The following is a 13,431-nucleotide window of genomic DNA, read 5'->3' on the forward strand; positions in this document are numbered from 1 at the left end:
AAGTATACAGACCAAAGGTGCACGACTACCCTCGGCTGCTGCTGCCAACGCGCGAATCACGGTGCTGCACTCGTAACCCTCGCAGTGGCAGTCGGTACAACTCGTGCTAAATTTCGGCAAGCAACGAAATTTCCCTACTTCCGGTAGCCAGTCGGTTGACCAAAAGCGAAAGCAGAAGAGGAGGAAGAAGAAGAAGAAGAAGAAGAAGAGGAAGGGAGAGAAAGGAGGAGGAAAAGAAAGGACGAAGAACGGGGTGAAAATCTACGGTGGTCGGTCGACGAACCGTTCGATCGTCATCGAGGATATTGTCCCGGGGTAGTTTTCGGAGCGACCCCTCGAAGCGGCGAAACTGGAAGCTCTCGAATCGTACGGAACGTCAAAGCAGAAGCGCCGGTGCCCGGGGCGAGGAGGAGTCCTCGACGCGTGCCAGGCTGCTGATCACAGGCACCGCGCCAGAGACGGGAGACGAAGAGTAGGAGAGGGATTCGGAAAAAAAAGCGTACAGAAACAGAGAGAAAGAAAGAAAGAGAGACGGCATCGTCTCTCGAGCGAGGGGTCCTTCCGTTCGGGTGCTAGGGGTGTGCAGCCTTGGACGAGGGGTCGCACTCGACTCTTTTAAAGTGGGCAAACCGCGCAAAGAATAAGAGACGTCCTCGGGGCGATGACAGGATGCCTCCTTCTCGATCAGGACGCGTCTACGAAGGACCACCGTCTAGGATCGCCATTAGAATCGGACCCACCATTGCCTTGTTGCTGATTCTCTTCGAGAATCGTCGGTAAGTACCGCGTCGAGATACGTTTCCATCCATCGCCGAGTGTCATCGCCTAACCATCCACCACCCGTTTTATCTTATCCCGTTCATTTGTTATTATACCGACTCCTCCACCCAATTATTTATGTCCTCTCGCCGATATCTCGTGTCGCGTCTTGTTGAGTCTCGGCCCTTTGTTCCGTGTATTTATTTAGTTTCTAATAAGTCACGGCGATCGTATGCCGCGCGGGGAAGATAAATCGAAAGTCGAATATAGCCGAGGACCATCTAATCGCGCGAAACTCGGCGTCCATCTTTCCATCCGGTTGTATCCGATGATCGAAGTCTCGTCATCGCCGGATACGTGTTTATTCCTGTCGAGGAACGAGACGAGACGCGAGGAGAAAGGAGAAAGAAAGTATGCGACGAAGATGTCGCAAAGAGGAAGAGGCGACCTTGTTCCATTCGGTCGGCAAAGATGGAGAAGACGGGAGCGCGACTCGGATTCGTTTCTCCTCCGTGCTCGTTTTCTCCGCTCGTCTTTCTCTCCCTTTCCGCCTGTGCCGGGAAAAATCTGTCAATAGAGAGACAGACCCGGTGGAGAAAACGACGACGGCGGCGGCGGCGGCGGCCGTATCGACGGTTCGGAGCGGAGCACAATGACGGAGTGCAAATAGGCCCTTTCGAGCAGCTCCGTGCCACGAACAACGAACGATCCCGCTGTGATCTTCATTATACCTCTCCGATCTGGCTGGCACACTGTGTCGAACGCCTTGCACGCTCTAATCGAATCTTTCTTTGGCCAAAGGAACACTCGGCCGGCTGGGGCTCGTTTCGCGTGTTGCCGGCGATATTCTTAACCGGGCAGCGGTGGAAATCGGCCGTTTTCCGGGACGCGGAGTTAAACGCGGAGGACGGTTCCTGGAATCGCGATAAATTCCTCGGCTGGTTACTTCCAAGAATACGATTCGCGCTCGTCCTCGGTACACGAAACGACAAACATCCTCGACTATCTGTGACAATGTTGTGTCTTTGAGATAGAGGTGCCTACAGGCGTACCTAAGACGCGGTCCGACCACGACCAACCGTCCGGCGTACTCTCCTTCGTGCCCACGCGGCTCCTCGTAAATAATTACAAACAGCATCCGGGAACAAGGCCGTACGTGCACCGACACGCTGCTCGCATGCACGCGCGTAGATATAGGCACGTGTGCGCTTCAGCGTATTTACGGAACGGCATTGAATTACGGCATCGAATAATTCCCGTGATGTAATGGTCGATAAACCAGTTTGCGCGACACGGCCGTTTAGCACCCCGTCACCGTTGCGCCAATTCCGCTCGACGTCGGATAGAATTCGTCGCCGTTACGCGGCTACGACGCGTTCTCGATCTCGTTACCCGTCGACGACGTTCCGACGATCGTCGATCGACGATACCGAGAGACGAGAGCGGAGGAAGAAAGCGACCCCTTCGCCTCGCGCGAAAATAAGAGAAGCAAAGCGATTCGATATCTACCGCAGGAATTCTCGCGAGTCACTCGTAACGAGTTCTCTCTCCGCGGGTATACCTCCATTAAACGCGAAATTCCGTTCCGTGATTCTCTCTCCCTGCCCCTCTCGCTCTTTCTCATCTGTTTCCTCGCGAACAAGTTAAATAAAACACGTGCATCCCCGACGCCATCTTGGATTCTTCGGCGACCCCTTGGATCATTGCAAAAATGCAGGACGCGCTCTCGCGTCTTCGACCTTTGATTTGCTCGACGATTTCCCACGAGTTCGGAGAACACGATCCAAAGATATGAACCGAGATCGACCTTCCTCTGCCTTATTACATATTTCCTCGATACGTAGTTGCACGCGCGGTACACTCGTACGCGTACCTACGCGCGCGCGCGTGTGTGTGTGTGTATGTGCACGCGCGTACACGAAGAAGCTGCACGATAAAGACCGCGGCAGTCTATCTGTTTGCCCGACAACGCGACAACGGGAGAAAAAACCGAGGGAAGGGTAAAAATGAGAAACAACAAAGGAGTAATGGAGGGGAAAGGTAACGGAAGGAATCCCTGGACTCGGTCAGACTGGCACAGGTACGCGATGTCTTTGGTAATTTGTTTCGAGGAGTAAAGATCATTAATCTGCTTTCGGTAGATCATCAATAGCGCGAAAGATAACAGCGATGCAACGGTGTATCGGTAATGGGAGCCCTCAATAACCTCTGCGACCCTAAAATCTCGCTCTTCCTCCACCGTCCTTTCCCACACTACGCAGAAACCGAGCTGCCAGGACCTTCTCCTCGCCACCACCACCACCACCACCACCACCACCACCGCCGCCACCATCACCATCTTCCCCGCATCGTCCGCATCCTCCGGATACGTTCTCCTTTTTCTTTTGTCCTCGAGATCCCTTTATATCTCTCTTTTCTCTCTTTTCCACGTTCGCGCGGGTGCTATACACAGCTTTTACTTTAGGAGAAGCTCGTCGACTAATTTGTACCCGCAGATAACCACAGACCCACCGAGAATCTTGCACCCGTCCGTGACATCCTTCCAGACTCCGAGAGACCTCGGGAACCCTGGGCAAAAAAATTGACCACTCCGACTGGCCGCGAGCAAATAAACACCGGCGCGGCGTGGCTGGACCACAAACCCTCTTTACCTTACGGCGATTCCGTTGTCGCGACGGAACGCGACGGAACGCGACGACGCTGTTACACCCTTCGAAACGAGCACGGCGCCTCGACGGAACCGAGCTGCCTTGCCAACCGTCGCGCGATCCGCTCGAATATCGCGCAGCCTGCCACCGGTTTCCCTCCGCCTCGCCCCTTTTTCATCTGGAAATTAATTAACACCGGGTAGCTCGTAACGCGCCACCATTAAGTAGAAGCTGTCGCTTAAGATAGCGCTTTAAGAGCTCTTCTTCCGAGATACGAATGGCGTTATCGCGACGATGCGAAAGGACACAGGACGAATGGGGGCTGGAAAAAGGGTAGGCAACTGAAACGAGCGATACGCAGAAGCACGGGGATACGTGGGTATATAGGTATACATATGTATATAATACGTATACGCGGCACGAAAAAGACGAGCAGATATTATTCGGCTGGCTCTTTGAGAGCCTATCGCGTCTTTGACCTCGGCCTCGTAAAATGGTCTAAAGGAAAGCAGACGACGCGTGCTAGATGCAAACGCGTATCAAAGCACCCGGTGCAACGAACTCGATCCCGTGGGCTTATCGGTTGTACAACGGTTGTACGACGATTTTACGTTTCGGCTACTCGAAGCCAGGGTTCGATTAATCAACGATGAATCCAAAAGCGGCCGCGTTCGCGATCGGGAATTCGATAACGGAGGTTGAACACGTGGTAACAGTTGCGGAGAGCGAAACGAGGGATCGAAAGGAGATTGCGGCGTGCCATAAGCACGAGGAATGTCTTCGGCTAAATTCCCTGGACGCGGAATCACTCAAAGCGATCGAACGCGCGCGACGACTTTCACGAAAAACCGGCCATATCCGCGAATCGAAGGGGACGTTCCGAGGCAGGGGACAAGTTTAATTGGTAAATTTCTGTTTGATTTGCAGCGCGACCTGCTTAATGAGCAACTCCGTGGACGATTGGGTGAGCGGCAATGCCGTGGTCTGCAACGGTATTCCTGGGCTAACGAAGGAGCAACGCGAGCTATGCCACAGAAATCCTGACGTGACGGTGGCCGCGATCAAAGGCCTGCAAATGGCCATATCCGAGTGTCAGCATCAGTTCATGTGGCACAGGTGGAACTGTTCATCCCTCACGCCTAGCAGCAGGACTCAGCAGAGCAGCGTCCTCCTTCAGAGAGGTAAGAAACGACGACGATCTTGACGACGACGATGACGGAGACGGAGACGAAGACGAAGACGAAGACGAAGACTAGGACGAAAAGTTGCACGGCCTAGAGAGCAAAGAAATCTCCTTCAGAGAGGTAAGAAACGATCGACGATGACGGAGACGAAGACGAAGACGAAGACGAAGACGAAGACTAGGACGAAAAGTTGCACGGCCTAGAGAGCAAAGAAAGGCAAAAGAGGGAGAAAACATTCAAAGGACCGCGAACATAGGCAACGTAGGGAAACGGTGTGCGTTACTCGGCGGAGGAGAGCAGATCGGGGCACGGAAACCGGGGGAAAAGGTGAAATCTTTTACGACGTCGTCGACGTCGACGAACCGGCGTAGGCGAGAGACGGTGTGCTTCCTTAAATCAGAATATACGGTGTGTGCCTTAGTTGCGACCAGCTCCGAGAACCTGTCCCAAATCCACGGGCGGGAGCAGGAGGAGAGACCGGGCGAGACAAGAAGAAAAGAGATTGCCCCCTCGACTGTCCTATTCCAGTGTGACATATAAATTCGTCGTGGCGCGTACGTGCGTCGAAAGAGGAAACATATATCGTGTCGGACGAGTGCGCGAGAGCGCGACATCGAGCGCACCTGACCTGAAAGCTTAAGATCGTCCGCAGCCACGATCTCGGTGCCCGCCACGTCTGTCTTCTCGTTATCTGTCTCCGTGGATCGGTACACCTTTTTTTGCTCACCGGCCAACAAGAGGTGTCGATTCCACGACTTTTTCCCGAGTTATTTCGACTCCGCTCCGCATCCAAGCTCCTTCGCTCCTGCCACGCGATACCACGCGGAGTCTCGCGAACCGTCCACGAATCGCGCGGTGTGGTCCCGAAGCGGAGGGTAAACCGCGAGTCCGCTGCGTACATACTTACAATTAGTCTGCGAGTTGTCCGATTTTCGAGGAAAGACCGGAGGAGGTCGATTCGCCGATTATCCGTTCGAGGAGAAGGCTCGATCGCGGCTCGAGTTCGACTTGGAAGTCAGAGGGCAGCAGCTTCCGAGAAACGGCCCGTACTTCACCATTACCAACGGTTCCAGCTTTTTAAGGACGACATCGGTGGCCAGGTGAGGGTCCGCGGTCGTTCGAGAAATCCACCGTGTCAAATTCGTGCTGGCTACGTATCTCGAGGAGAACGCGCGTCGTTAAATCTCTCGGACACGGTCCTCTCGTTGCTCCTTCTTCCATTCTCTTGGCTACAGGTCGCCCCGTTACCTCGTCTCCTCGCTCTCTCTCTCTCTCTCTCTCGCTCTCGCCAGTCCCCTTCGCCTCTCCCGCGCCCTGTCCTTCGCCACGTCTCACTTTTGCCACGTATTCGTTAAACCCCGGCAAAACGACTTAATGTATTATGAAATGTACACGAAACGGTCCTGCTGCTCTTTCTCTTCTTCTGCTCCGGCCCCACGGGCCCACACAAGGCGACCTACTAGCAGCCCCGGGTACACTGGTCGCTCGTGCGTATTCCACGGGAAGGCAGAGCCGCGCGGTGTTTACGATCGTAAATACGACGAGACTGGGTCTCCGACTTTGCGAATCGCAGCATCTCCGATCGCCGGAGACGTTGGACGCGAAATCGCGTAACTCAACACCGCCATCTACGCGACCGCGGGAGATAGGGATCCGGCCGGGAATGGCCGGACGATACGAGTCAAAGTTCGTCACCGAAGGGTTAAGACAAGCGTTAAAGCGGTTCCGACACCGACGGAAAAGAAGAAGGCGCACGCTCCCGTAAACATTACCGAGCGCGTACCCGCTACGCTATCTATTGAGTTATCTAAACAGTGATTTGGGCTTGACATAGGGTAGCAGGGTAAGGCCTGTGCGCCATCCGTCACCGCGTGCCTGCGTCAAGAGCCGAAGAGTAAAGAGGCAGCGTGGCCCTCCGTTGTGCACCTCAGCCTCGTTCTCTTCTTCCTTCCACCTCGGCTTCTCCACTGTCCGACAGAAGAGACGTACAACTCCCCGTGGAGGATTTATTACGAGTCCCCTGTGCTCCTCTTACCACCGAGCAGCAGCAGCAGCAGCAGCAGAAGCAGAAGCAGAAGCAGCAACAGCAAACGGCAGTTACAGTAGCTGCTGCAGCCCTCCAACGGTTATCTGCATTATAAAACAGTTGCTGCCAATAGCCGTATAAAGCGCAAGCTTTCAGCCACCCCTCCCACCGTCAGCCCATATAAAGAGCTGTTTTCGTTCTCTTTCGACTGGAAAGCCGGTCCTTGCCGGACGAAGAAGGTTATCATCCTCCGAAACGGAGCACGCGATATCCGCCGCTCGCGGACGCGCTGAAACACGCGCGAGCAGCCACGAGACGGCTCCGAACCCCTCGATCGTTCTTCGTCGTCGACGTTTCTATCGGGCCGACGATCTCCAAAAAATCCGCGCTCCTCATCCTCCTCCTCCTCCTCCTCCTCCTCCTCCTCCTCGTGATGCCTCGCCGAGTGTCGACTCTTTAACGTCGCCGGGTTTCGTACGCTCGACGAAGGGCGACGTAATCGAGCACCGGCTGTCCGATCTCGTTCACCGAAACGGATCCGTCCTGTCGCTCGATCGTGCTCGTCCACGGATCCGTCGCGTCCGTTCCAACCACGATTCCCCGGCCGGCGGAACATCTCCCGTGAGCAAAAGGAGACATTCGGAGAACCTCGAACGAAATCGCGATCCGAGTTTCATCCGGACATGGCGCGCTCCACGGTCAACACTCGATCGTGGAACCGACGGGCGAGGAAACGGAGAGTAGAAGCGTCGCCGGAGAAATTAGAGGGAACCGCTGAAAATCGCGCAGCGGATAGACGGCGCAGTTTGTTGGCCGGGCCTTGACGCGAGTCGCGTTCGGAACGTGGTCTCGAAACGGAACGAACAAAAGGGCTGCTTGTCGAAGGGGGACGACGTAACGACAGCGCAGTGGCTCATCGGGTGTCGAGAACGAATACCACAAATCCTTTCGAATGTGCCTTTAGCGCGTCTCCCCGGTATCTCGCTCTCATGAATACTGCAAATACCGCCCGGTATTCGTGGATTGGAGTAGCTCTTTCGTGGCCTGAGAGGTGGGGTAGAGTAATGTGTGGGCATTGTCGAACAGTGGAGGAGAAAGGGACAGTTTCGACCGCGTATTCCGTGCCCGCCGGCAGTCGTGTGTCGTATCGTTTGTAAGTTGACAGCCACCATTGCGGTTTGACGATCGGCCATCCGTCAATCCGACTCCAGCGACGCTTCGGAGACGAGAGGCCTTGGAGGTAGCGAAGAAAAAGTGCGTTTGACGTCGCATTACTTATCGAACTGGTCCAACCTAAACCTTTTATTCCGCGATGGACGAATTTCCAAATTCTACCGCGAGCGCCAAGCGGAATCCGCCACGCGTTCCAGCACCGCTTCCATCCTCTTCGTCTCTGCTCCCGTCGCGGCGTATCGTCTCAACGCGCACGATCGCGAGTTCTCGCGCGACCAAGATCGCGGCAGACGATTACGCGATCGTCGGACACCGTCGCGAGTAGACGGAAGATGGAGGCGAGCGTAAAACGGGCGTAAAACGGCGGGATCGCTGGACGGCGCGGCGATCGCTGACAGAGTTTGGCATTGCGTCTTCGGGAACCCCAGCGTGAGATCGCTTATACATGCAGTCAATGAATGCCCGCCGGCCGCCGCTGCTGATGGCCACGCTTTGTTTTGACGGACGGCTGAATAATCTACCTCTGAACTTCGTCTGATGGCTGTCTGTCGGCCGATCCGTCCAACGATCCGTCGAACTCGCTACCGAAGCTCCTTCTACGGAAGCTCGGCTCCACGGTGTCCCGCTGCTTCGCGTTCTCCTCGCTCACGGTAGAAGCGACGAACGCGATCGCCGCTGTCGCGTTGCGTACATTACACTCGTCGTCCGTAGGCCGGCGTCACCGTGGACGAGCAGCAATTTGCTAACCGGTCCGCGTGTCTCGATCATACCCCTCTTCGCTGGCATCCTCTATACGAAAACCGTCCTTCCGCTATCTTCGACCAGACGGTCGAAACGGTACATCGGTACCGGATATATATATATATATATACATGTATAGTAGCCTCGAGCTCGGCGAACCGGTCGATTTCGACGTGGTCGAGGAAAACGATAAACGGGGGAGAAGAGAGAGAGAGAGAGGGAGAAAGTGGATGGGAAAATGGAAGGAGAGGACTGGTTGGTTGCAGGTTACAGGGAGACCGCGTTCGCGTTCGCGATTTCCGCAGCCGGGGTGGCGCACAGCGTGGCCCGCGCGTGCAGCATGGGACGATTGCTCTCCTGCGGATGCGACCCGTCGAGCTACAAGGGTAAGCCGCCTGCCAAGGCCAGGGGCACCCAATGGAAGTGGGGCGGCTGCTCTCACAACCTCGACTACGGCATGGAGTTCTCGAGACAGTTCCTAGATACGCGCGAGAGGGCCGGGGATATACAGTCGACGGTCAATCTCCACAACAATCAAGCTGGCCGCTTGGTAAGCCGTTTGATTAATCTTCCCTTTCATTCTCCCTCTATGTCCCCCGTCCTTGGTCTTCCTTCTCCCGAGTCTTGCTCTCTCGCGATAAATATTTCATTCCGTGACAATATACTTCTTCTCCCGGTATTTTTGTTCGTTCCGTCAGGTTCCGCTGATTCCTCGCGTTTTAACGGTGATTCTTGCATGCCGGTGCTAGAGCAACGCGAAAAGAAAGAAAAGAAGGGGGCACAGGGAGAGCGGGAGAGAAAAAGAAAGCGACGAATAGGGGTGGTGGAGAGGAGGAGTAGGAGAGTACAGCCGAGTCCGTTCCTCTCCACCATGCGCCTCTCCACGCTCGGTCTCGCCTCGACGTTATTAAGACGAAGCCCGGGGCTGGACCACCCAGTCGTAGACTCATTAACTGTTTTGTACGCGACACCTCTTTGTTTAAAAGAAATTGCCCCCTTTCTCTTCAGCCGCTGTTCATGCGACTCTTGACCACTCGGCGCACTCGCTGCGCCGAACCGCGGTTCGTAACCGTTCGTCGACAGCCACCCTGTACTTTCCCCCCCCCCCTCCTTCCACGTCTTTCTTCTTACCCCCCGCTTCCATCGCGCCATTGCTTGTCCGTTTAATTCGCCAAACCTTGGCCTCCTCTTCGGCCACCCTCTTCCCCTCGTCGCGATCACACCACCACCACCACCACCATCACCACCATAGATCGGTTCGCCGTTTCAGGCGGTGGCCAGCAACATGCAAGTGCGCTGCAAATGCCACGGTATGTCTGGTTCCTGCGAGCTCAAGACCTGTTGGAAAGTCGCGCCAGACTTCCGGATAGTCGGGAAAACGCTGAAGGATCGCTTCCGGAACGCAGTGCTGGTCGCGCAGAGCAACCTGGGCAGCGTGACCCCTTTGACCAGAGTGAGAGGATCGCGAAGGAGGAGGCCGGACCGTCAGAGGCAGAGGAAGCATCGCGGAGGATCAGGGGGCGGCGGCGGGGGCGGGGGAGGAAACGGCGGCGGTCGGAAGAGGAGGCCGCGAGATCTCGCGAAACAGCTATTTTACTACCAAAAGTCGCCGAATTTCTGCGAGAGGGATCAAACCGCGGACATCCCGGGCACCGCCGGTCGGAGATGCAACAAGACCAGTTCCGGCGGAGACGGATGCGGCAGCCTGTGCTGCGGCAGAGGCTACAACGTCGTCAGACAGCGGCGCGTGGAGAGGTGCAGGTGTAAGTTTCATTGGTGTTGCTACGTGCAATGTCAGAACTGTACCGTGGAAGAGTGGATCACGGTTTGCAAGTGAAGCAACCACGCGGGGTCGTTTGTTCGACGGACGATGCAGCGATAGATCCGCTCGAATCTCGTCGTTGAGAGTTGGCTGATTTTAAGGGTACGACGGACGACGGACGGGTTTTAACGGCGCGAGGCGTGATTTAAATTGGAAAACGGACACGACGCGAAAATCAGCCGTGACAGACAGAGTCGACGTCGACTCGTCTCCGTACTTTTTATTCACGCTCGGTACACTTGCGAGGCTCGTCGCTCCGACGCCGGTAATTACGCCGCGGAGCGTTCGTGCCGCAAAACACAACAACGGATATAATTGTTCTTAATCGCGCGAGTAACGTAATTTAATTGGTAGATTAAGCGGGCCAATAATTTATTTATAACGTTGCATCTATTTAATTAGTAGATAATTTGAATATCCACAGCAACTGTAACACCTCCGCCACAGTATTATTAGAAGAAGCAATGTGCGTGTGTAAGATTCGGAATGGGTGCGATTGTATACAATTTAATAATGCGCGTACAATAAAGAGTTCCTTTGACCGACGATTGGCCTATTTCTTCCCCTCTTATGGTCGCGGCTCGATCGCGACGGAATCGCGGCCGACGATAGGCGGCCGATTACAAACGGTTCCCTTACACAGAAATCGCTCGAAAGCGTAACTCTTTCGGACAGATTTACAGATGACCGAAGCCTTTCCGATACTTTTATTCCTTGCACCGATAGATTCGTTCGACCTTCTTTTCCATCGATCGAACGATAAATTGTCCCATGTTAAAACCTTGGAAAAATCTGTGCCAATCCCACTTACATGCCACGCGAAAATACCATTTCAACGGTATTGCGAAACATCGCCAGCGTATGACTCGATATCGTTTAGCTCGCGTTTCAGCTTTCGTTTTCGATCCGCCTCCAATCTCCCTAGCCTCTCTCGTTCTCCGCCGCGAGTAATCGCAGCCAGAGTCTTCTCCGTTCGATACCGATTCCGATTATTCCCCGCAACCGCCGGTATCGAGCTTCGCAAGCTCAACCGTTCGAGTAAACTCGCTGAAAGCCCCAGGAATTCACCGATGGCAAATTAGGTTCTCCAGACTATGCTCGGTGACTAGGATTCCGATTAGATTAGCGACCGAAATCGGACGAGGACTTTCCTAATCGTATTTTCCACCGGTCGCTGCTCGCCGCGACTTCGATAGTGGATAATCCAAAGCGTTACCATTCAATTTTCAAACCATCTCCCGTACACGGCTTCGAGATCTCTCTTCGATGCTTTCGAGCTGCAATGTAAACGAAAGTACGCGGAATACGATTTCTGTGCAATTCCGCTTTTCCACGAATATTTTATCCACGTTTTGGCGGGAAATCGACGAGGATACACGGAGAGTACGAAGGAGAGAGATGATCCGACGTTGGGGATCGCGACGAAACGCGCGGGTCCCTGCAAGAAGACGCGCGACGTCGCGTCGCGTCGCGGCACGACGCGTATTCGCATTAACCGCGGCTCCCTTTGACAACTATGCGAGTCAGGACGACCCTGAAGAAGCCGGGATAAAGCGCATTAATTTATCGCGCGACCCTCGCTAGATCTTTTTCAAGCCGCATCGATCCAGCCAACGAGATTAGAAGCGGGAAAACGTCGCGAGACTTTTTTTTACCGATAGATACCTCTATGCCGAGCGACAATTATTCCCGCGTGCCCTTGCACTTCGCGATTCGCTACACGTTCCGCTCGCTCGCCGATAATCCACGAGGCTGGAACATTCTCCGATCCGATCGAAACGCGAAAGCTCTCGATGAACGGATCTCTCGAGGAAGAGTGCCGCGATGCGGAAGAACGGGGAAATTTATCGAAAAATTCGTGCTCGAGGGATAATAGGGACAAAGCAGGAACGCGTCCTCGAAAGGAATAAGTGGCGAGGAGGAAGAAGAGAAGACTCATCTACATACGTCGAGAGAAGGAGAAAGAGTCGGGGCTGGACGACGATCTCGGGAACGAAATCAATGAGCTAACAGGCTTGCGAGTTAGCAGTTAGTTAATTAAGTCGGCGTTATTGGATCATGGAAGCCAAGCACCCCTCCCCAGCAGCACCCCCTCGACGCAATCGTGACTGCCGCCCTGCACGAGCGTCGTAGAGCTCGGCTCTTACTCCGGCACACGAGCATTGCGAGCATTGCGAGGGTGGACGCCGCAGGGCCTGCACAACCTGCCAGACGTTTTAATTAGAGGTGAGTTTCATCGCGAGCCACGCTAAGAGCACCCCCCGTTACTTGTCCCTTACGAGTAAGTGTTTTGCACCTTCCGTGAAAACCCTTCGTTTCGTCCGTCGCTGGATCTTGCAAAGTCCTCGGTAGCGCGTCGGCTCTCGGCAAACCGATGACGAGAATGACCAACGAACCTACCAAGGAACTCGTCCTCCGATCCGAGTACCCCGCGTGAACAGTGGAACGGATAGATCCTTCGATCGTACCTATCGTTTCCGCGATCTCGCGTCGCTCTCACCGGTCTTCTGATCCGCGACTCGACGCGAATCCCATTCGACGGAAACCGATCGACCAGCACACCAGTGGAATTCCACGATATTTATCCCGATCGTGGCCTCGAACCCTGTCTCTCTCTCTCTCTCTCTCTCTCTCTCGAGAGAGAGAGAGGAGCCGCGGTATCGCGACCGACTCCTTTGGGATGCCAGAAGATCGCGAGCTTCCCTCGCCGGGACACCCTTTATCGTTTTCGGATCGCGCGAATAATGCCGTAATTAACGAGTCTCGCTGCACGCCGGCCGAGCAGAGGGGAAAAGAGGATGTTCGCGAAGAGTGTCGGCGAGGGAAAGGAAAAGAAGAGAAGGAAGAGGAGGAGGAGGAAGAGGAGGAGGAGGAGGAGGAGATGGAGGAAGAACGGAAAAAGGGAACGAGGTGTATATGCGAGGTGCTTTACGTTCCACGGTGCGCGACTCGAAGGTGCCGGAACATGTGTTTCAGGATGTTTTGCCAAGACGCCGGGAAAAAGAGAGAAACGCGTAAATACGGAGAGAAAGGCAGAGGACAGGAGAAGGCAGGCGAGTCGCGAGCCCTCGGAGGGGA

General features: G+C 54.7%; 2 protein-coding genes across 2 annotated transcripts in view; both read left to right on the forward strand.

Annotated features, from left to right (window-relative positions):
- The first annotated feature begins 669 nt into the window (after positions 1–669).
- On the forward strand, positions 670–10,368 carry Wnt10 (Wnt oncogene analog 10). The gene is made up of 4 exons (XM_017898598.1): positions 670–776; positions 4,335–4,588; positions 8,798–9,081; positions 9,802–10,368. The coding sequence occupies exons 1-4, from the start codon at positions 670–672 to the stop codon at positions 10,366–10,368; spliced, it is 1,212 nt and encodes a 403-aa protein (XP_017754087.1).
- Positions 10,369–12,507: 2,139 nt separating this feature from the next.
- Positions 12,508–13,431, forward strand: part of ninaC (STKc_myosinIII_N_like and MYSc_Myo21 domain-containing protein ninaC) — an 18,485-nt gene continuing 17,561 nt past the window's right edge. Inside the window, 1 exon segment of the mRNA XM_017898600.1 lies at positions 12,508–12,579. The gene's annotated coding sequence lies outside the window, so the exon portion shown is untranslated.

The sequence above is a fragment of the Eufriesea mexicana genome, unplaced genomic scaffold (genome assembly GCF_001483705.2).
Source record: "Eufriesea mexicana isolate 0111107269 unplaced genomic scaffold, ASM148370v2 scaffold654, whole genome shotgun sequence".
Taxonomy (NCBI): domain Eukaryota; kingdom Metazoa; phylum Arthropoda; class Insecta; order Hymenoptera; family Apidae; genus Eufriesea; species Eufriesea mexicana.